The 24,199-nt window shown below is 40.4% G+C and overlaps 1 protein-coding gene and 1 pseudogene across 3 annotated transcripts in view; one reads left to right on the top strand and one right to left on the bottom strand.

The window, feature by feature from the left end:
• SPECC1L (sperm antigen with calponin homology and coiled-coil domains 1 like) overlaps positions 1-24,199 on the top strand; it is a 139,163-nt gene that overhangs the window by 31,223 nt on the left and 83,741 nt on the right. For both annotated transcript variants that reach the window (XM_082697665.1, XM_082697666.1), the window contains 4 exons: positions 3,353-3,542; positions 14,391-14,544; positions 19,006-20,639; positions 22,826-23,033. In XM_082697665.1, coding sequence (XP_082553791.1) covers positions 3,390-3,542; positions 14,391-14,544; positions 19,006-20,639; positions 22,826-23,033 — 2,149 coding nt within the window. In that variant the 5' untranslated portion in view covers positions 3,353-3,389. The remainder of the gene's footprint in view (positions 1-3,352; positions 3,543-14,390; positions 14,545-19,005; positions 20,640-22,825; positions 23,034-24,199) is intronic.
• LOC309847615 (iron-sulfur cluster assembly enzyme ISCU pseudogene) lies at positions 8,010-8,495 on the bottom strand (annotated as a pseudogene). Its single transcript has one exon. The product of its transcript is annotated as an iron-sulfur cluster assembly enzyme ISCU pseudogene (transcript).

Raw genomic sequence — 24,199 nt, 5'->3', positions numbered from 1 at the left:
GATAGTTTAATTTGGGAGCAGTTTTTTTTTCCCCCAAAGATTTTATTTATTTATTTGACAGACAGAGATCACAAGTAGGTGGGGAAGTGGGCACAGAGAAAGGAGTGGAAGCAGGCTCCTGCTGAGCAAGGAGCTGGATGGGGGGGATTGATCCCAGGACCCCGAGATCAGGACCCGACCTGAAGGCAGAGCTTTAACTCACTGAGCCCACCCTGGTGCCCCTAATTTGGGAGAATTTTTTGAGATGGTTTGGGTTGTTTCCAGTTTGTGGCTATTATGAATAATGTGTCTGTGGACATTTGTACATAAATTTGTGGATGAATGCTTTTATTTCTCTTGGGTATAAATCCAGGAGTAGACATGCTGGATCATATGGTAACTGTCTTTAAGCATTTGAGGAACTGCTAGACTGTTTTCCAACGTGGCTGCACTATTTTATATTCTTTCCAGCTTCATGTGAGGATTTTAATTACTGCACATCCTTTACAACATTTGTTACCATTTTTTTTTTTTTTTTTTTAGATTTTTAAAAAGGTAATCTCTACAACCAGTGTGGGGCTTGAATTTATAATCCCAAGATCAAGAGTTGAACGCTCCACCTACTGCGCCAGCCAGGTGCCTCTCTATCTTTTTGATTATAGCCATCCTAGTGGGTGGAAAGTGGTAGTTCCTTAGGTTTTACGTGGTAACAGCAAGAAAGGGACAGTCTGTTACATTGTCTAGTATGGTAGCTACCGTGAACCTTTATGTTTAAATTGGTTAAAATTAAATAAAAATAAAAATGCATTTCCTCAGTCATACCAGCTACATTTTAAGTGCTCAGTAGCTACAAGTGGCTAGTGGTTACTTACTGTATTGGACAGCACAGATATACATAAAACATTTTTATAATTGCAGTAAGTTCTATTGGATGGTGCCTGTCTAGGAAAAGTTCATTTGGATGAGTAGGCAGAGAATGATAGAGGTTCTGAGTGGTGTGGAAAGGAGTGCAGGAGTGGAATTTGGAGAAGAAAAGAAAGAAACTTCAGGGAGTCATCTACAAGATAGGAGACTTAGAAAAGAGGAGGCAAATAAAAAGGGAAAGTGAAAAGTTGAAGGGAAGATTCTTAGGAACTTATTTTTCCACAGTACTTTGAGTTAGCAATGGGTCCAGTGTCATTCCTTCATTTTGTCGGTGAGAAAAGCATAGACTTGCTTCTGTGCTTTGGTTGCTGTTAATAATAGCGTTCTTTTTGCTCAAAGGCTTTATCATGTTGAGGGCTGGAGCAGAGCCCCCTTGTCCTCTCTCACTGTTCCTGCCACCAAACCAGTTGGTACAGTTTATATTATGTCAAGGCAAGATAAATCTGGAGTGTCTGAGCTTAGTGTCAGTCAAGTACTCATTAAGGCTGTTGGGATGAGCCTTTTCTTTTCCGAGGGGCTATTTTGTAAGTTTATTTTTGTTAGTACGTAGAAATCTTCACAGAATAGAACAGCCTCTTTTTGTGCTCACTGTAGTTTCTCAAGCGTCATCATACGCAAAACTGCTTACATTCAAATAGGCTTTCATTTTTGTTAAAGCCAACCTGGTGTGTGACATCTTTCTAAACCTGATACTACTTATTGTAGGAATTGCTTTTCTAGCTTAGTTAATAAAGATATATTTAAGGGTTTATCTGAGTGCAGTTTTGTGTGCAGCTGGTGTTATTTCAAGTTGTCTAAGCTGTGAAATCAAGCATGAGCTGTTTAGGTGGTAGTCTTGTCACATTCCTTATAGGTGTATAGATGGCCTTGTTTTCTGAACAAAAAAATTGAGGTTTATGTTCTCCTTCTTTGTTTTAAATTTTATTTATTTATTTGAGAGAGTGAATGCGCATGAGAGGGAGCATGAGCAGGGTGAGGGGCAGAGGAAGAGGGAGCAGCAGACTCCCTGATGATCAGGTAGCCTGATGTGGGCTTAATTCCAGGACTCTGAGATCATGACCCGAGCCGAAGGCAGATGTCCAGCTGACTGGGCCACCCAAGCATCCTTGAGATTTATGTTCTGGTAAGGAATTTTGTTGCTGCTTCTTGATAAAAGAGATATCCTAGGAAATATATTTAGATCCTAAATGATAGAGTTTCTGGGATGTTCCTCTTGGTGTAGGTGAGGTTATGACAACAGATACTTGAAACTAGGATTATGCTGGATAATTTGGGAAAATACGATCACCCTTAAATACCTGCAGAATGGCCAATTCTCAAATGCCAGGATGGTTTTTGCTTCATTAAATGCTAAAGATAATGTATGCTATGTCATATTTAGCTAGTTCCATTAGCAATCTAGGATATTCCTTTTTTTTTTCCTTATAGAGAGTGTGTGCATGTGCTCCCCTGTGGGGAGGAGGTAAGAAGGGTAGAGGGAGAGACGATCTTAAGCAGGCTCTAGGCTGGGTGCCTGGGTGGCTCAGTGGGTTAAGCCTCTGCCTTCATGGGGCGCCTGGGTGGCTCAGTGGGTTAAAGCCTCTGGCTTCAGCTCAGGTCATGATCCCAGGGTCCTGGGATTGAGCCCCACATCAGGCTCTCTGCTCAGTAGGGAGTCTGCTTCCCTTCCTCTCTCTTTGCCTGCCTCTCTGCCTACTTGGATTCTGTCTGTCAAATAAATAAAATGTAAAAAAAAAAAAAAAAGCCTCTGCCTTCAGCTTGAGTCATGATCTCAGGGTCCTGGGATTGAGCCCTTGCACCCCATAACTTGTGATGTCTCTCTCTCTCTCTGTCAAAAAAAAAAAAAAAAAAAAAAAAGGCTCCAGGCTTAGAGTGGAGCTTGATGTGGGTGGGCTCTGTCTCAGTGTCTCAGGACCCTGAGTTCATGACCTGAGCCAAAATCAGGAGTCAGACCCTCAACCAACTAAGCCATGCAGCCGCTCCCAGGTTATTCCTTTTAATGACCGAGCTAGAATGCACAAAGTAGTTTCATGTTAGTAATATTCAAGGAGGAAACCTTAAATGTGGGGTACATTCTAATTAATAAGTCTAAGAGCTTTTCAACTTTTTAGTTTCTGTATCAATATTTAGCTTTCAAACGTTTTTATTTATTGCATGGTAAAATTTTTTTTTTTTTTAAAGATTTTATTTATTTATTTGACAGACAGAGATCACAAGTAGGCAGAGAGGCAGGCAGAGAGAGAGAGAAAGGGAAGCAGGCTCCCTGTGGAGCAGAGAGCCCGATGTGGGGCTCGATCCCAGGACGCTGAGATCATGACCTGAGCCGAAGGCAGCGGCTTAACCCACTGAGCCACCCAGGCGCCCCAACATGGTAAAATTTTTCAGAAACAAATTTCTAAAGAGCTTCCTTCCAATTGTGTTCTTAGTATAATGTCATTTCTTTCCACAGATTTGTTTGTAAATGCATCACGAAGAGGCAACCCAGAATGAAGAAAGCAAGCAGGAGTGTTGGCTCAGTGCCTAAAGTGTCTGGGATAAGCAAAACGCAAACAGTAGAAAAAACTAAACCTGAAAACAGTTCTTCAGCATCTACAGGAGGCAAACTCGTAAAACCTGGAACAACAGCATCATTGTCAAAGGTATTAACGTGGTGATGTTTGAATATGTGATGGATTTTAGGAGGAGTGAATCTTAATAGGATGTTTTTTTTTTTTTTTTTTTTTTAGAGTTTATTTATTTATTTGACAGAGAGAAATCACAATAGGCAGAGAGGCAGGCAGAGAGAGAGAGAGAGGAGGAAGCAGGCTCCCTGCTGAGCAGAGAGCCCGATGCGGGACTCGATCCCAGGACCCTGAGATCATGACCTGAGCCGAAGGCAGCGGCTTAACCACTGAGCCACCCAGGCGCCCCTTAATAGGATGTTTGATTTATTAACTAAACATCCTTTAGGGTTCACTCTCTGCTGGTGCTGGGAACACATAGACTTTGAAGAGTTCACAGTATGGTAGACTTGGTGTGTTTGGTCTGGCTTTACAAATGAAACCAAATAGTAGACTTGCTTATGAAACATATCATTGAGCACTTGCCTTGTGCAAGGTTCTTGTGTCAGTGTGAGCTGGAGTTAGCGTCTTTCTTCAAGGAGCTTGTGGGGTATTGGGTGGAGGTTGTCACCTACATGTGTAAATGAAATACATGCAAAAAAGTCAGATTCCCACAGGGAAGCAGGAGGATAGTGTAAGCATTTCAGGAAGACATTGTTGCTAGCCTGGGAAGGTTTTAAGAATATATGTGGTAGATCTTAAAGGATGACCAGCAGTACTATTCCTGAAACTCCTAGGTAGGGTATTTTTATTCCCACTCCATCCCTTGCACCCTTGCACCCCATAACTGTTACTCTTTTCCTGACAACCGATCTGTATTAATCCCATTAAAACTGGGCGATGTTAATTTAGTTAGCACATAACTAGTTTTTTTGTTTGTTTTACACTCTTTCCAAGGCTGGTTTAGTTCTTGTTAGTACAGAATGGTGACTGGGCTTTAGAAGAGACAGACCCAGACTTTCTAATCATGTGCTTTATAGCACCATCATTAGGATGAAATGAGGAATGTATGGAAGTGAATTAGCTCAGAGACTGGCACATGGCAAGGGCTTCATAAATAACAGGTAGTAGAATTTTTTTTTTTAAGATTTTATTTGTTAGAGAGAGAGAGCACATGAGCAGTAGTGAGGGGCAGAGGGAGAGGGAGAAGCAGGCTGCCCGTGGAATAGGAAGCCCAACTCGGGATTCTATCCCAGGACCATCAGGACCTGGGTTGAAGGCAGATGCTTAACTGAAGGAGCCACCCAGGCATCCCAGATAGTAACATTTTTATTGATTTCTGAAAAGAATAGTCTTTTTCTGTGGGTGCTCTCAGTGTCTGTGTTGGTTTTGACCACTCAAGGGACAAGGTGACTCCGGGCTGTTTTTCTACTGGACATATCTTAGATATATTGCACAGAGGTCCACACAGTCTTCTAGTCTTTCTCAGTGCAGAATCCACTTATTTGTTCTTTGCTTGTTTGTCCTGGGAATTTTGTGTTTTGCTACTTTGACTCTGGAGAAAACCTGGAGAGGGTTAGTCTTGTAGGGAAAACTAAGCACTGTTTCAGACGTGATCCATTCAAAAGCCTTTTGTCTAGGCAGGGCTTTGATAGACTGTGACTTAATTATTTTAAGAAGCACCTCATAGAACAGCTAATGAGGGACTTCCTTATATATGTTGAAAGACACAGCTGGAAATGCTGGTTTTTCTATTTCAGGGTTGTCAAAAGTAAGCCCAGACTTACTCCATGGGCTTGGAGGTGCCCCCAGATTTTCTCCTTGCTGCAGTTTTGATGAGTTACTGGGTGTCATCCTATGGCCCAGAGGATGGTGCCAGAAATAGACCTTTGCCCTACTTCTGGAATCAAAACCTTGAATTACTTCCTCGATGACAGTACTGCCACTCTTTTGTGTAAGATAGCTGGCATTTTCTGACCTAACTGGTTACTCACTTGCTGGGGGTGTCTTTGGAGCGGAGTACTGTGTGACTGGGTACCTGTTATTTACGTGACTGGAAGAACAGGTTGAAACACTGGCATTGGATGTGTTCTACTGCTTTTCTTCTGTTGTCTCCTCATCAGTGGCAGGCAGGGTCTTTGAAGGTTTGCTGTGAAGTGTGCCTTGAATAGGCATGTCAGATTTTCTGAGGCTTGTATCTGGAGTTGATGGTAGTTTGGTTTTGAACAGTGAGTATTTTTTCATTGTAAAGCAAAACAACTGTATCTCTGCTGTGTGCCAGCACGTGCCAGCTGTCCATAGCTCTGGCCATCCTTGTTGGTGCATTTAAGTAGGGGTGTGTGTGTATGTGTATAGTGAGGAGGGTCTTAGAAGAGGCAGAACTATTTGGGAATACTTTATCTAGACTGAAGCAATTGCTTTTTCTTAAGAAAGAAGAAGAAAAAAGGCACTGAATAGAAATTGAAGTGAGAAGTCAAAGAAGGAAAGAAGAAAACAGTGAAATGAACAGAAGAATTGAAAAGATCAAAAGGGCTTGGAGACCCCACAAACTTAAGTGTTACTTTATTTTCCTTTTTTAAAAAATAATAATAAACATGTAGTCTTTCCTTTTTTAAAAGATTTTACATATTTATTAGAGAGAGAGTGCGCACAAGTAGGCAGAATGGCAGGCAGAGGGAGAGGGAGAAGCAGGCTCTCCGCTGAGCAGGGAGATGGATGCAGGGCTTGATCCCAGGACGCTGGGATCTGAGCTGAAGGCAGTGGCTTACAGGCTGAGCCACCCAGGTGCCCTATTATTTTATTTTCCTAAGTTTTCACATTTCACTGTGCTTTCTCTAGCATTTGGACACTTGCCACAGCTTGAATTCCTGTAACTGATGGAGCGTTGATGACTAACCAGATGAATGAAGCCTTTGGCTTATAGTCATATAGACACCGTGTACACATACTCACCTATTCATGTGGACACCCACGTGTGTGTCTGTCATTGCACAGTATTCAACACTTTTCTTATAGTGGCCAGCATGGAGATATACATTTCTTTACCTCTTTCATTTCAAATATTGTTTGAGGCCAGATCTAGCTGAGGTATAAGAGAAAGGACCTTTTTTTTTTTTTTTAAGATTTTATTTATTTATTTGACAGAGATCCCAAGTAGGCAGAGAGGCAGGCAGAGAGAGAGAGAGGAAGAAGCAGGCTCCCCGCGGAGCAGAGAGCCTGACGTGGGGCTCGATCCCAGGACCCTGGGATCATGACCCGAGCCGAAAGCAGGGGCTTTAACCCACTGAGCCACCCAGGCACCCCGAGAAAGTACCTTTTTGACGAGAGCATCTCACTGCTGATTGGAGTTTTTGTAAATACAAAATACAGTATGATTGCTGTTCAGTGAATTTTGAGGAAATTGTTCCCATTGTTATGAGTAGCTTTGACATCTGGTTTGGGACGTTTGCATGGTTAATTCTTTGTCACAGTGAGTAGAGAGGATTATTTGCCACATAGGGATGGCCTCGTATGTGCCTGCACTTTGCAGGTTTCACACACTGCTTGGGTATTCCTGGTTAATTCTTGTGGAAGTAATACACTCTTTCATTGTCCCAAGAGTACTTTTTTCTAAAAGTTAATAGACAAGAATTAGTAAGTAGCAGTTACTTCAGTTAGAATCTGTCTAAATAATTGATGATTCTCAATGATTATTTATCATCATACCTTTTCAGTGTGAAAATTAGTTAACCATATGATGAATAATCCATCTCTGAAACTTGAAAGGCAAAATTTAAAAACTAACTGTAAATTTTGAGTTGATGCCGACCATGAAACTTGGAAAGTCCAAGTTGAGAAGCATGGATATTTTGGTTATATTATTTCATCATTTGTATCTAGGTTTTCTATTTTTAACAAATTTAACAAATTTTTAAATTTTAATATTTTTGTTCTTACATTCTTTTATATATATGCAAATCTGTTTTATGTACAATAATTGGTTCTATCAGATAATCATACCATGGTCTTCTACTGATAATCTTTCCCAAGATAGATTTGGGTGAAATTGGATATTTGCACACTCCTGTGGACTACCACACTTGAGACTTTGCGACTGATTTCAGTTTTGAGGCCACGCACACAATTCAAAATATATGCAGACTGGGTTAAGGCAGTTTAAGAGTGGCCTGAAAGAAAGCACAAGACGTGGAATGAGTAAACTGTGTATTTTGCTTGCATGGGAGCCACCACATGACCAGCAAGTGCTGGGCCTGTCCCAGAGCTCTTTGTAGTGTGAGGGCTTCTGAACATCTATAGAGATTGCCTGGCTGGTGGGACAGCAGGTATGACCTGCTGGAAACTTCACAGAGGGCTCATTTCTTCACTGCCTCTCCTTTCTTGGATTCTTTTTTAAGTTTGTAATCCGAGGGGCGTCTGGGTGGCTCAGTGGGTTAAAGCCTCTGCCTTTGGCTCAGGTCATGATCCCAGAGTCCTGGGATTGAGCCTCACATTGGGTTCTCTGCTCAGTGGGGAGCCTGCTTCCTACTCTCTCTCTGTCTGCCTCTCTGCCTACTTGTGATCTCTATGTCAAATAAATAAATTAATTAAATCTTTAAGTTTGTAATCCGCTAGGGTAGCCTTGATTGCATCTTCGGCCAGCATGGAGCAGTGCAGTTTCATGGGGGGAAGGCAGAGGTCTTTGGTGATGTCCATGTTCTTGATGGTCTAGGCTTCCTCTGCCATCTTCCCTTTTACTCAATCTGTGGCTAACGAACTAGAAGCAATAGCAGACCACAGCTAAATGTTTTAAGCCTGGAGTCCACAATCTTTACCTTCTCATCCACTTGAATCTGCAATTTCATTACATCACCACCACATGCTGGAGCCCCCACCAATCCAGTTCCAACATTTTTTGATGTGAAGGGACCCCACGTTTCTAGGATTTTCATAATGATCAACAACCTTATGATAGATACTGGCCGGAGCTGGCAGTTCCCCGGCAGGTGGACTTGGGCTCTGTAGCAGTAGGGTTGACACTGTCCGTTTCAGACGGCCAGCTCCAGCCACCGCCATCTTTCACACTTGAGCCTGTGCAGCAATTTTATTATTTTTATTAAGTAATCCCTATACCCAGCGTGGGTCTTGAACTCACAACCCTGAGGTCATGAGTTGGATGCTCTACCAACTGAACCAGCCAGCCGCTCCTGTATCTAGAAGGTTTTTACCAAAGGCTTTGCATTTTGCATCTGTTATTAAGAAATAAGTTAAAAATCTCTTCCCTTCATCAATTTCACAATTTTTTTGAACTGTTTAATTTTTGAACTACTGTTTATGTGTGGAAGTGCACATGTATATGCAGAACTGTGTAACAAAACTTGAAATATGGAATGGTATCAGCCTGCAAGTAGCTTTGTGTAAAAGAAGCAGAGGTTTTTTTTTGTTTGTTTTGTTTCGTCTTAAACTTTTTCAAGTTTATTTATTTTTGGTAATCTCTACACCCAACATGGGGCTGAAATTCATGACACCGACTGAGTTCAAGAGTTGCGTGTTCTTCTGACTGAGCTAGGCGCCCCTGTTTTTAACTTTCTTGATGAGGTATACATACAGAAAAGTTCACACAGCATCTGTGTTCAGCTTAGTTAATCACCACAAAGTGAACATGCTCTGTAACCACCACCCAGATCAAGGAGGGGCTGAAGTGGTCAAGGAGTGGTCTGAAGTGGCTTTAATTTGCATTTGCATTATCAATGGAATTAAGCATCTTTTGATATCTTACTTTTATATGTTTAGTGGACAGTTAGAGATGTTTTTTGTGAAGTTCCTGTTCAAATCAGCTGCCTGTTTTGTTACTGTGTTAACTTTTTTTTCAGCTTTATGTGTGTGTGTATGTGTGTGTGTGTGTTTGTGGTAAAATACACATAACATTTATCTTCTTGACCATTTTTAAGTGTACAGTTCAGTAGCAGTAAGTACATTCACATTAAGCAACCCAGTAGCACCATTCATTTCCAAAAACTTCCATCTTGCAAAACTGAAACTCCCTCCCCATTAAACCACAGCTCCGCATTCCCCCTCCCAAGTCCCTGGCAACTACTTTTGTCTGTCTCTGTGAATCTGACAACGTAAATACCTCAGGAGTGGAATCACATGGTATTTGTCTTTTTGCCATTGGCTTATTTCATTTAGCATAATGTTCCCAGAGTTCATCTACACTGTAGCATGGGTCAGAATTGCCTTTTTTTTTTTTTTAAAGATTTTATTTATTTATTTGACAGAGATCATAAGTAGGCAGAGAGGCAGGCAGAGAAAGAGAGGGGGAAGCAGGCTCCCCGCTGAGCAGGGAGCCCTATGCAGGGCCCAATCCCAGGACACTGGGATCATGACCTGAGCCGAAGGCAGCGGCTTAACCCACTGAGCCACCCAGGCGCCCCTATTTTTTTATTTTTTAAAGATTTTATTTACTTATTTGACGGCAGTGGGGCGGGAAGCAGGCCCCCTGCTGAGCAGAGAGCCCAGTGTGGGGCTCGATCCTAGGACCCTGCGATCATGACCTGAGCCAAAGGCAGAGGCTTAACCCACTGTTTTATTTATTTGAAATTCAGTGGTGTCCATTTGTTCCAATGGTGTTCCATTTTAGGTTTTCCCGTATCCTTGTTTAATTCATTAATTAATTAACTGCGAGCATGTGAAACACTACCAAGGTTCCATTCCACATGTCAGAATTAGGGAGAAGATGTGTTCAGAGAAGCGCCCCTCTCTTCCCCCATTCTTTCTTACTCTGTCCCCAGCCATCTCTTGGAGGTAAACAGTCTAGCTGGGTTTTTGTTTTTCTCCTTGAGGTGTTTCTTTTTGCACAATCAGATGCATGTATATTTATTGTGTTATTTCCCCTTTGTTAAACAGAAGTTGCCATAATTAGATCTGTTTCTGCGCTTTGCTTTTTTTTTTTTTCCCCCACTTATTGTATTCCCGAAATCTCTTTATACCAATTTATAGTAGTCTTTCTCATTCTGGGTTTATTTATTTATTTATTTATTTTGAGATTTTATTTATTAGAGACAGAGCACAAGCAGATGGAGCAGCAGACAGAGGGAAAGGGAGAAGCAGGCTTCCCACTGAGCGGTGAGCCCTGTGCAGACAATAAGCCACCCAGGCACCCTTCTTATTTTGTTTAATGCGTCTTTGTGTGGATGTACTATCGTTTTATTGAGCTACTGTACTGTGTATGGATATTCAAGGTGTTTCCAATATTTTGCAGTTAAAGACAATGCTGCAAGGGTGCCCGAGTGGCTCAGTTGATTAAGTGTCTGCCTTTGGCTCAGGTTGATCCCAAGGTCCTGGGATCAAGTCCTGAGTTGGGCTCCCTGCTCAACAGGGAGTCTGCTTCTCCCTCTCCTCTACCCCACCCCCTGATTGTGCGCTCACTCTCATGCTCTCTCTCTCTCTCTCTAATAAATAAATAAATAAAATCTTTTAAAAGTTAGTGCTACAATGTCCACAATAGCCAAACTATGGAAAGAGCCTAGATGCCTAGATGTCCATCAACAGATGAATGGATAAAGAAGATGTGATTCACACACAGGCGCACACGCACACACACACAATGGACTACTACTCAGCCATCAAAAAATGAAATCTTGCCATTTGTATGGACATGGATGGAACTAGAGGGTATTATGCTAAGCAAAATAAGTCAATCAGAGAAAGACAATTACCATATAATCTCACTGATATGAGGAATTTGAGAAACAAGACAGAGGATCATAGGGGAAGGAAGGGAAAAATGAAACAAGATAAAACCAGAGAGGAAGACAAACCGTAAGAGACTCTTAATCTTAGGAAACAGACCGAGGGTTGCTGGAGTGGAGGGGAGTGGGAGGGATGGGGTGCCTGGGTAATGGACATTGGGGAGAGTATGTGCTATGGTGAGTGCTGTGAATTGTGTAAGACTGATGAATCACAGACCTATACCCCTGAAACAAATTAACATTAAATATTACATTAAATATTAACATTGTATGTTAATAAAAAGTCAATGCATTGAGTAACCTTAAGCATATGTATTTTTGTATTATTGGAGGTATGTCTTCAGGTGAAATTCCTAGAGGTGGGTTGCAGGGTACAAAGTAAATGCCTATGTAGTTCTGTTAGACATTGCTGGATACCCTTCATAAGGCCACATCCAGCTGTGTTCTCACCAGCAACTTAAAAGAGCACCTGTTGCCCCTCATCCTTCACAAAGGAATGTGTCATAACTTTTCATTTTTGCCAGTGATAGGTGAGATGTGGTATCTCAGTGGTGTTTAATTTGCATTTCTCCTATTCTGAGTTAGACTGGTTATACTATTTGTATTGTATGTGGACTGATTGTAGATGATTTTTCATTTTGCTCACTTTTCTATGCATCTCTTACCATTGATTTCTAAGAATTTTTTGTGTATTGTGGATATTGGCCTTTTATTTGTGAAATATTGGAAATATGCTCTCCCAGTTTCTCAGTTTTGTATTATGCACAGGGTTTTTAAAGTTTTTTAAGATTTTATTTTTTAAAATTTATTTTTTATTATTTTATTATTTCTTAAGATTATTTATTTATTTATTTATTTGACACAGAGAGAGAGAGATCGATATCACAAGTAGGCAGAGAGGCAGGCAGAGAGAGAGTAGGAAGCAGGCTCCCCGCTGAGCAGAGAGTCCGATGTGGGCCTCAATACCAGGACCCTGGGATCATGGCCTGAGCCGAAGGCAGAGGCTTTAACCCACTGAGCCACCCAGGTGTCCCAAGATTTTAATTTTTATGTAGTCAAATTTATCAGTTCTTTATTTCATCATTCAAGATTTTGAATCATAGTTGGAAAGCTTGAATTTATTTTTGATATTGTATGAAACAGGGTTCATTCATTTTTTCTTTTGTGAATATGCAGTTGACCTAGTATCATTTATCGAAAACCCATTTTCTTCTGTACTGCTTCTTTGGTCATAAGTCAGGTGTCTATATATGCGGTTTCTTTTTGGATTCTTTTCTACTGTTTATTCATGTGCCAGTACGCTGCTATTATTTAACTTGTAGAGGAAGAAAAATTACCTCAAAGATAATTCTAACTTCTATTAATGGACTATGAAAGGTTATTTGAAAATATAAGGTTATGTTGAGTTTATATACTGATTAATTGATGAGGGACAAATTGACAGGAGGGAAGTAGGACTGATTGACAAATTTTTTGCATCATACTTGATGACTAATTTCATAAACAGGAACTAGCCTTAAAGAATATGAGCAATCCTTAGTGATTAATACAGTATTCTCCTTCCTCATTATATAACTAGATTTTTCATAATGTGACAATCCTAAATTACCAAAGCTGAATTAGTTTAATTCATTTAAACATTAATCTTTTTCTACCTCTAGTAAGACAGATTGACCTAGCTAATTCTATTGTATTATAACTTTTATATTTGAATGATGAGAATAGAACCTATTCTACTGACATTTAGAACAGGAGAAAACTTTAGAGATTAGTAATTTATGAAGCATTTTAATCTGTGGAGTTGAGTTTATTATGATTGCCTGGGAATTTATTATGGTTGCGTGGCTCCAGGTAGACAAGAGTAGTAAATTATTTGGCTAACTTATGCTTTCACCTTAATGGGACAAACTTCTTGGATCTTTTTTATTTAAAAAGTAGTTTTTCTTGGGGTGCCTGGGTGGCTTACTCAGTTGAGCATCCAACTCTTGTTTTCTGCTCAGTTCTTAATGTCAGGGTGGTGGTATCTCAGTGTGGAGTCAGCTTGAGATTCTCTCTCTCTCCCCCTCTACCCTTTGCATTTGTGCTCTCTCTCTCTCTCTCTCAAATGAATTAATTAAAAAAAAAGTAGTTTTTCTTTTTTTCACAGATTTTTAAGTCCTCTGTATTCTATTCCTAGAAGTAAAAACCGGTTTCTTCACTATTTTTTCTTTAATAATTTTATACCTGATCTTATCCAGAGTGCTTGTTTCCTTTTTTTTTAATTGAAGTGTAGTTGTCTCTTGTTCTCTTTTTAAAAAGCTTGGTTCTTTGTTTTTTTTTTTTTTTTTTTTAGTCCTTCTAAAATATAAAAAAGTATTACAAAGGGTCTTTCTCAAGTAGTTTGATCATTTAGGCTGACTACTCACTCTAACCTTAAACTGTCTAGATTTTATATACTGACTAAGCTTTAAGAAAAATCAATTTTGGCTTAAATTAGACTACTGAAAAATTAGGTCAGGTAAGAAAAATAAATTTTCAAAATAGTGGTTCCATCACTGATTTACCTTAAAGTAATAAAGATAATTTCTGACTTTTAGTGGTATTTCCCTCTAGAAATTATAGGATGGCATTTTTTTTTTTTTAAAGATTTTATTTATTTATTTGACAGACAGAGATCATAAGTAGGCAGAGAGGCAGGCAGAGAGAGAGAGAGAGAGAGGGAAGCAGGCTTCCCGCGGAGCAGAGAGCCCGATGCGGGGCTCGATCCCAGGATCCTGAGACCATGACCCGAGCCGAAGGCAGCAGCCCAAACCACTGAGCCACCCAGGCGCCCCTAGGATGGCATTTTTTGTTCAATTATAGAACTTTTCTCTGAGCCCATATGATAGCATTCACATGATCCCTGTTTGTAAGTCATGTCCTAGAAAGAGTAACAAAGAGGATGTCTTCACTTTCCTCTCATTCACTGACTCTGGCATATGTGGGCATGTGTGGGCATAAAGTCTTTGATTACATAAGTGATTTTCATATTTTAGAAAGAAGCGTGTGATTGTTTATAAACCAGTAAAGAGGTTCTCTTTCTGTAGCACAGTATTAAGTACTGTTTGGTAACTGTCAGAAAATCTTTGTGGAGCTCTTGATCTTGAATTCAGTGTAAAAGCCAAGAGCTTTGTGTAGTCTCAAAATACTCTTTACTTTTGTTTCATCTAATCAGTTTGCTTTTATTTTTTGTTTGTTCTAGACCAAGAGCAGTGATGACCTCTTAGCTGGAATGGCTGGAGGGGTGACTGTGACTAATGGTGTTAAAGGAAAGAAAAGCACCTGCCCTTCCACAGTGTCTTCAGCATCAGCCCCTGCCATGACTACCGTGGAGAACAAATCCAAGATCAGCACAGGTATGGGTGGCATTCAGAGTAAGAGTTAAATTGCTTTTTTTTTTAAAAGATTTTATTTATTTACTTGACAGACAGAGATCACAAGTAGGCAGAGAGGCAGACAGAGAGAGAGAGGAGGAAGCAGGCTCCCTGCTGAGCAGAGAGCCCGATGTGGGACTCGATCCGAGGACTCTGGGATCATGACCTGAGCTGAAGGCAGCGGCTTAACCCACTGAGCCACCCAGGCGCCCCTGCTTTTTTGTTTGAATAGCAGAGTGCAGTAGTATTTAAGGTGTTCCATTAATTACAGAAAATGTATGCCATGTACAAAAGTATTTGTATTTCAACCCCATGTACTCATCACCCTTGTCAAGTGAAGGACAGTCTTAATTCCTTCACATCCACCTTCCCTCCTCATTTGGAAGCAAATTCTAAGTGTCCTGTAATTTCATCCACAAACATGTAATTATCTTTGAAAGATAAGGATTCCCCTAAATATTTAATCACAATACTATTATTAGTCCTTAAAATAATTAATAATTTCTCAAATCATAAATATAAAAAAAACTTATTCAAATTTCCAACTTTTTCATAAATACTGAATAGGTGTATTTACTGTTTCTAGGTCAGGATTTACTTAAGGTCTGTATATAATTGTCACCCTTTCCTAAATCTATTTTTTTCTTAAAATTTAATTTTTATAGAAATATACGTTGTTTGAACTATATTTTTCCGTGATCTGGATTTTGATGTCACATCTCCTTGATGTCTTTGACCATGTTCCTTTGTTCATTTACTGTTAATGTCATTGGATCTAGAGCCTTGATGGTTCAAATTCAGGTTTCTTTTTTTCCCTCATAAGGTGCCTTCATACACAGTAGTTGTCCTTCACCAGCAAGCGCATCATTTCTGGTTGTTTGTCTTTCCAAGATGTTAGCAGCCTCTGACGATCAATGCTGGATCCATGCATTCCTGTTCTACCATTCTTTCTTCATTCATTAGCAGCAATTCGGCTTTAGATTTGTTGGAGTCTGTTAATTAACTCATCCCTTCCAGTACACACAAGATCATGTGTATTCATTTTATTTTTTATTATTTATTTGTGTTTTTTAAAAATTTTTACTTTTAAGTAATCTGTACTCCCAATGTGAGGCTCAAACTCACATCCCTGACATCAAGAGTCGCATGCTCCACTGACCAAGACACCTAGGTGCCCTAACGTCATGTGTGTGTAATACAGCTGATGAAAGCACATTGGCAAAAATAATAGCAGACTTCCTTTATGATCATTATTTAGACCATTAGCCCCTCGTATATGTTATTAGAGTTTTTCCTAGCCCAGGTTTACCTACTGTCCTCTCTCCTACTTTGATCTTCTGTGGACTCATCCTTCTATCCCAGATCACACACCCACTCCCTGTTAGTTATAATAGGCATGTGATATGATCATGAGGAAGGCACTGTTATACCAGGCACCGTTCCATTTTATCCTTACTATAGTCCTCGGAGGTAGAGGCTATTATTATCCTCATTTTAGAGATGTGAGAGCTATGCTTAAAGCTTAAGTATCTTGCATAAGGCCTTGTGTTCATTTGCTCAGAAAATATTTAATGGGTACTGTACCACGTTGCTGCAAAGCTGGTGGTGGAACAAGGACTGCACATCTCAAGCTTGAAGTCATCACCACACTAAACACTGCAGCCTTTGTGGTAAGAAGGAAATTAGGTATTCCAATACCATCTATGTATCTTCCTATTTCCAGCTTTTAGAATTTACTGGGAGAGATGCATTTGTACCAGTTCCCTACTGACCAGTGCCACCTGCCTTCACAGGCTAAATTCAGTTATATTCTCTCTGGATCCATTGCCTCTACTGGAGGCAGCTTTTTACATCTGTATTAGTTTGTTAAGGCACCCATAAAAAAATACACAGATTGGGTGGTTTACATAACAGACATGTAGTTTCCCACCAGAACTGGCTAGAAGTCTGAGATCAAGGTGGTGGCCACTTTGATCTCTTCTGAGGTCTCTCTCTTTGACTTGTAGTTTGCTGCCTTCTCATTGTCTCCTCACATGGTCATACCTCTCTCTGTGTCTGTGTCCTGGCGTCCTCTTCTTAAAGAGATACCAGTCAGATTGGATTAGGGTCCATTTTTACAAACCCCATGTTAATATAAATACCTTTTAAGCTAATTCTCTTTTCCCAAAAAACGGTCATGTTCTGAGGTCTTGGGGGGGTATGGCTTCAGCATATGAGTTTGGAGGATACAGTTCATCCCCTAACAACATCCTTAACTCTTCCATTGATTTTCTCTACCTTTATTTACTATTACTTTTTTTTTTTTTAAGATTTTATTTATTTATTTATCAGAGACAGAGGGAGAGAGAGCGAGTGAGCACAGGCAGGCAGAGGCAGAGGGAGAAGCAGGCTCCCTGTCGAGCAAGGAGCCCGATGTGGGACTCGATCCGAGGACCCTGGGATCATGACCTGAGCCGAAGGCAGCTGCTTAACCAACTGAGCCACCCAGGCTTCCCTTTTTACTTTTTTTTACTTCACTTTTACCTTATTTACTTTTACCTTTATTTACTCCCCATGACTTCCCAATCCAGTTCACTTGTCTGTAACTCAGATTCTTCCATCTACTCACTGGGCACAGTAATCCCAGAAGGAGAGCTTTTTTTGTCATGTCCTCTCTCTTTTCTTGTTCATTTACTTCTCCTTTCCTTTTGGGGCATTATTAATCCTTCCCCTCATTACTGGCTCCTTTCCTTTTGTCTTTCAGGCATGCCCAGATGCTTTGCTTTTTAGGATGGGTTTTGGTTTGGGAAAGAATAATGATTGGTACTGTTTACAGAAATGGGAAAAGGAATTAATACTTCTGGTTATACCACCCTGTTCCTTGTTTGGCCTCCATTTGCAATTGTTTGCTCCTTAATCTTGTTATTTCTGCCCTGTAAATCTATTACAGAGGTAGCCTCTTTTCTGTTCTTGCAGAGATCCTGATCTCACTCCCCAAATGTAGGCCCTTCTTTTACTCTTACTGCTCTGCCTGCCCACACTCCTCCTGGACTACTCTTCTTCCTCAGGTGTTTCACTTAGCAGCCTCTGGATTCATTTTCATTAAAATGCTGTTCCCTATGAGTCTTCCCTGCTCCAGAACATTTACTCTGGAACTCACTAAATTTCCCCTGGCATTCAGAGCCCCATAAAAACTTCTCTGCTGCTTCCATTGTGTGGCCTTATTTTCCTTGCTGTGCGTCCTGTTCACTTCTGCTTCGTCGTCCTGTCCTGTGGCCAGCCAGAATTCTCTCCCCTGCTCTACCCCTGATCCCTGGCAGAATTAGTGTCTGTCTTCCTATACCCATTGCCCTTTCACTCCCTCACCTCTGCAGCCTATGCCTGACATGTAAAAAACCAGCAGGTTCTTACCGAATACTTACTGATTAGGTCTAGATCTTATTTTTCAAGGTGAAAAGCAGCTAATTATTTCCTAAGTGTTTTTAGGTAAGCATATTCCTGTTCTTTCTGTACTAAACCCATAGTCATGTCAGTTTCCACAGGTTTAGAATTTTAGCAGTCAGGTAGTAGTGATTCATATAACATATTTGGTAATGTGCCATCATTAGTTAGCATTAGTATTAGTACATTATTGTTTTCTAACATTTAGGGAGACAACATAACATAATTCTTAAGTTTCAGATTCTGGAGCCACACCGTTTGCCTGCATTTGAATCTTGGCTTATCCACTTATTACATGTGCGGTGTCAGCAAATTATTTAGCATCTCTGTGTGTGAGTTTCTTCATGTAATGATAATGAGGCTTACATAAGTTAATGTATGTGAAGCGTTCATCTGTGTGTGTGTAGAGTAAGTGCTAAGTACACATTAGCCTTATTATAATTAATGTTACTGGTATTATTTATGTAGCATTCTATGATGTGAAAAACTTTTTTTGCACTTAACTTTGATCATACTTTTTGTGTCAGTTTTTTGTATCATAGGTAGTTTGGATTTTTGGTTTGTCTGGAAGCTGCTTTTCCCTTCTTGCTTGTCTGTTCTTTCTTTACCATCCGCTTCTACAATTAGTTTGCTACCTAACTGGTTAATCCTAGAGTTTGTTTCATCTAGCTTACCCTAGACTCTTATGCCCCTGGCCACTTCTCTAGCCATGGTTTAGGATTCAAGTTAATGTGTAGCTTTTTTTATGTAATAGATTTATTGAGATATAATTCATATTTTGTAAAATTCACCTTTTAAAAATATACAATTCAGTGTATAGCTTCTTTTTTATTAATAATTAAAAGATGAATGATCTGGTTTTGAGGAAACGGAATTTTACAGTAACCAGAATCTAAGGTAAGATGATGTCGGTCGGAATCCATGCGTAGGACTCTAGATTTCATCTGGTTAGACCTTGGACATAACCTATGTACCTTTTCTTGCTAATATTTTTGCATTCCATTCTTTGTTTTAAATATTTAGGTACAAGTTCTTCAACCAAGCGGAGCACTTCCATAGGTAATAAAGAATCTGGTTCTACTAGAGAAAGATTACGTGAGCGTACCCGACTAAACCAGAGCAAAAAACTACCTTCTGCGGGTCAGGGAGCTAATGATGTGGCATTGGCCAAGCGTTCGCGCAGTCGCACAGCTACGGAATGTGACATTCGCATGAGCAAGTCTAAGTCGGACAACCAAATCAGTGACAAAGCTGCTTTGGAAGCCAAAGTGAAAGATCTTCTCACACTGGCAAAAACCAAAGATGTGGAAATCTTACATTTGAGAAATGAACTCCGAGACATGCGTGCTCAGCTGGGCATTAATGAGGATCATTCCGAGGGTGATGAAAAATCTGAGGAGAAGGAAGCCATCATTGCTCACCAGCCAACTGACGTGGAGTCCACTTTACTGCAGTTGCAGGAACAGAATGCTGCCATCCGGGAAGAACTCAACCAGCTCAAAAACGAAAATAGAATGTTAAAGGACAGGTTAAATGCTCTGGGCTTTTCCCTAGAGCAGAGGTTAGACAATTCCGAAAAACTGTTTGGTTATCAGTCCCTGAGCCCGGAAATCACCCCTGGCAATCAGAGCGATGGAGGAGGGACCCTGACCTCTTCGGTGGAAGGCTCTGCTCCTGGTTCTGTGGAGGATCTCTTGAGCCAGGATGAAAACACCCTCATGGACCATCAGCACAGTAACTCTATGGACAACCTAGACAGCGAGTGCAGTGAGGTGTACCAGCCCCTCACGTCGAGCGATGATGCCCTGGACGCACCATCGTCCTCAGAGTCCGAAGGCCTTCCGAGCATAGAGCGCTCCCGGAAAGGGAGCAGTGGTAACGCGAGTGAAGTGTCCGTTGCGTGCTTGACAGAACGGATACATCAGATGGAAGAGAACCAACACAGCACGAGTGAGGAACTTCAGGCAACTCTGCAAGAGCTAGCTGATTTACAACAGATAACCCAGGAACTGAACAGTGAAAATGAAAGGCTGGGAGAAGAGAAGGTTATTCTCATGGAGTCTTTATGTCAGCAGAGTGATAAGTTGGAACACTTTAGTCGACAGATTGAATATTTCCGCTCCCTTCTTGATGAACATCACATTTCTTATGTCATAGACGAGGATGTGAAAAGTGGACGCTATATGGAATTGGAGCAACGTTATATGGATCTAGCAGAGAATGCCCGTTTTGAACGAGAACAGCTTCTTGGTGTCCAACAGCATTTAAGCAATACTTTGAAGATGGCAGAACAAGACAACAAAGAAGCTCAAGAAATGATAGGGGCACTTAAGGAACGCAATCACCATATGGAGCGGATTATTGAGTCTGAGCAGAAGGGTAAAGCAGCCTTGGCAGCCACATTAGAGGAGTACAAAGCCACAGTGGCCAGTGATCAGATAGAGATGAACCGCCTGAAGGCTCAGCTGGAGAATGAAAAGCAGAAAGTGGCAGAGCTGTATTCCATCCATAACTCTGGAGACAAATCTGATATTCAGGATCTCCTGGAGAGTGTCAGACTGGACAAAGAAAAAGCAGAGACTCTGGCTAGTAGCCTGCAGGAAGACCTAGCTCACACCCGAAATGATGCCAATCGATTGCAGGACACCATTGCAAAGGTACTGTTTTAAGTGGATAAAATGGAGCAGAATTATGCAGCTAAAGTACACACTCTGCTTACTGAAAGCCAGTATCACTAGTGTGATGTCTCATTCACTTGTTCTAGGATTGGTTTTGTTTTCTTTTTATTTTTTCTTTTAATTTTTAATTTAATTTTTTTTTTTTTAAAGATTTTATTTATTTATTTGACAGGCAGAGATGACAAGTAGACAGAGAGGCAGGCAGAGAGAAAGGAGGAAGCAGGTTTCCTGCTGAACAGAGAGCCCGATGCGGGGCTCGATCCCAGGACCCTGGGATCATGACCTGAGCCGAAGGCAGAGAAGCTTTAACCCACTGAGCCACCCAGGCAGCCCCAAGATTGATTTTGTTTTAAAGATTGAGAATGTTTTCCTTATTGGGATACAGTCAAAAGTATTCTTAAAATAATGTCACTTTGACTCACTTGCATTTTGTTGTTTTTTTCCTGCCTATGAGAGGAAGGGACTAGAATGGCAACAACAGAATTTGTTTCTAGTCTGGGTGTGCCCAGAGAATTGTATAGTGCAATTTTATCTCCTCATCTCTAATGACATATTTTGGCGTAGGAGAGATGAGAGCCAGTAGACCTCTCTGTGGGATCAGCAGTGTCTACCCCTTTTCCTGTGATTGTAGTTTTTCAAATAGAGTTCTCTTTCGAGTTAAAATATTTTTGGAGTATGGAGGCCCCCGTTGCTTAGAGGGCTAGGTCTTATTGCTGGCAAAGACCTTAGAGATCATGGGTCCAGCCCCCTTGTTTTACACCTACTATGGTAATGAGGACACATGCAGAACTACTGCCTGGGGTTGCTGGCACTTCAGCCAAGGGTCTGTGCCCCATGTGATTGCTGATGCAGGATTTATTTGCATGAGTTGATCCAAATATTCTATCTTACATTTTATTTCCTATTTTAATGCAGTGACTTTTAAACTAAGAAACATTAGTATATCTTTTGGCCAAAATCCAAATTATTTATTTATTTATTTGTAAAGATTTTATTTGTTTATTTGACAGAGGGAGAGAGATCACAAGTAGGCAGAGAGGCAGGCAGAGAGAGAGAGGGAAGCAGGCTCCCCACTGAGCAGAGAGCCCAATGTGGAACTTGATCCTAGGATCCTGGGATCATGACCCAAGCTGAAGGCAGAGGCTTTAACCCACTGAGCCACCCAGGCACCCTAAAATTCAAATAATTTAGATCTCAATTTTTTTAGTGATGTTTAGAGATACAATTTAGGGAATGTATTATTTGTTGGAGCATATGTGTTGGAGGGCACATGGAGCTGAACTTTTGCAATGACAATATTTGTGAATTTGTTTCCATTTTTATTTTGGTAATAAAACTGTCACACATCAGACTTCTTAAAAATTTAATTTTAAATTTAAAAAAAATATATATATTTTTTTAAATAGGAGAGGATGCTATTTATTTATTTATTTATTTTTCTAAAGATTTTATTTATTTATTTGACAGAGAGGGAGATCACAAGTAGGCAGAGGCAGGTAGAGATGGGGGGGGAAGCAGCCTCCCTGCTGATCAGAGAGCCCGATGCGGGGCTCGATCCCAGACCTTGGGATCATGACCTGAGCCGAAGGCAGAGGCTTTAACCCACTGAGCCACCCAGGCGCCCCAGGATGTTAATTATTAATTAGATGCATGCCTGCGGCGCCTGGGTGGCTCAGTGGATTAAGCCTCTGCCTTCACCTGGCATTATGATCTCAGGGTCTTGGGATCGAGCCCCACATCGGGCTCTGCTCAGTGGGGAGCTTGCTGTCCCCTCTCTCTCTGCCTGCCCTTCTGCCTACTTGTGATCTTTCTCTCTCTATGTCAAATAAATAAACAAAATCTTTAATCAGATGCATGTCTTTGATCCAAACTTTGGAGAAGGAAGAATTTCCAAAATTTCCTTGTAAATGATCTATTTAAGTTCAGTGATATGTCAATATAATTTGTCAGTGATGTAGCGACAAATTATGCTTAAGCACATTACATAAAATAGTATATTATTATAGAGTGCTTTTTTATATTTTCAGACAGTTATTACACAGGTGGTTTTAGATCTCACCTAGCAGTTCATGCTTAGCTTCCTTTGGAACAATATATACTTCCATTCTAGAATTTTTCTTAGAGCAGCTCTTACTTTTCTAATCTGCACCATTGATTCTATATAGGTAGAAGATGAATATCGAGCCTTCCAAGAAGAAGCTAAGAAACAAATAGAAGAATTGAATATGACATTAGAGAAACTAAGATCAGATCTAGAAGAAAAAGAGACAGAGAGGAGCGACATGAAAGAAACCATCTTTGAACTTGAAGATGAAGTAGAACAACACCGAGCCGTGAAACTCCATGACAACCTCATTATTTCTGATTTAGAGAGTAAGTGGTGGGGGAGCTTTTCATTCCTTTTTGTCCTACCCATCTTAATGAGAGGGGATAGTTTGCATTTGGTAACAGAAGGAAAATTGGTTCCTTTGACTGCTGCAGAGAAATAGGTTCAGTAGTAGATAGTGCCCAGCAGAAGTACGTATGTGGCCAAGCATATATCACACATTAAGCAGTAGTCTTTGGACTGCTGTGTTTTGTTCCTAAGCAAGAACTATTAAGTGGCAGCATTGCTTTCAAACTGTGTTAGTTACAGAAAATAATTTAAAGGAAAAGCTGATTGTTATTATATTTTTCTAGGTCTTAGGAAAAGCCATTTACTGTTTATTTTTAGTGATTGCAAGTATACTGAGACCAAAGAAATCGATCATTCGTAATCTTATGTCTGAGGCACAGGTATTTATTTGTTGTCTTATTTTCCTCCCTATCAAGGAGATTTTATGATCTGATAGAATTGAAACTCTAATTTTAAGTTGCTCTACGTTTTTTGAAACTTTTATGATTATTTCAGACTTATAAAAAAAGTTATAAAAATTGTACAAAGCATTTCTATGTTGACAATTTGATGAGGAGCAGAAATTTGGGTGATCTTAAAATGGCTTCCCACAGACTGTTTATTATGTTGCGAGTGAGGAAAAAGAAACAACCAGAAATTATACAGTGGAAAAATTGGGCAGCACTTTGGGTAATTGTATAAGTGACAGAGGCACACAAAGTCAGACTCAGCATTAGCTAGGCCATATTCTTTTTTTTTTTTAAACATTTTACTTATTTGACAGACAGCACAAGTAGACAGAGAGGCAGGCAGAGAGAGAGGGGGAAGCAGGCTCCCTCCTGAGCAGAGAGCCTGATGGGCTCGATCCCAGGACCCTGGAATCACGACCTGAGCTGAAAGCAGAGTCTTAACCCACTGAGCCACCCAGGTGCTCCGCTAGGCCATATTCTTGCTGAGGAATAACTTCAGTTAATCATAAAGAACATTAAACAAAAAATAAAGAATGTTTTCCTAAAAACATAAGTGGGGTGGTGCTGTATTCCTATAAAATGCCAATGTCATAAAAATCTTTGGGAAAGGGACCTAGGGAGACATGACAAACAAAATACCTTTGCCTAGACTGGGTCTAGTGCTATAGGGAAAATGCTATAAAGGATGTTATGAC

Source organism: Mustela nivalis, assembly GCF_964662115.1.
Source record: "Mustela nivalis genome assembly, chromosome: 14".
In the NCBI taxonomy this organism is placed as follows: domain Eukaryota; kingdom Metazoa; phylum Chordata; class Mammalia; order Carnivora; family Mustelidae; genus Mustela; species Mustela nivalis.
Note: the sequence above shows the minus strand (reverse complement) of the source record. Positions and strands in the feature narration are given on the sequence as shown.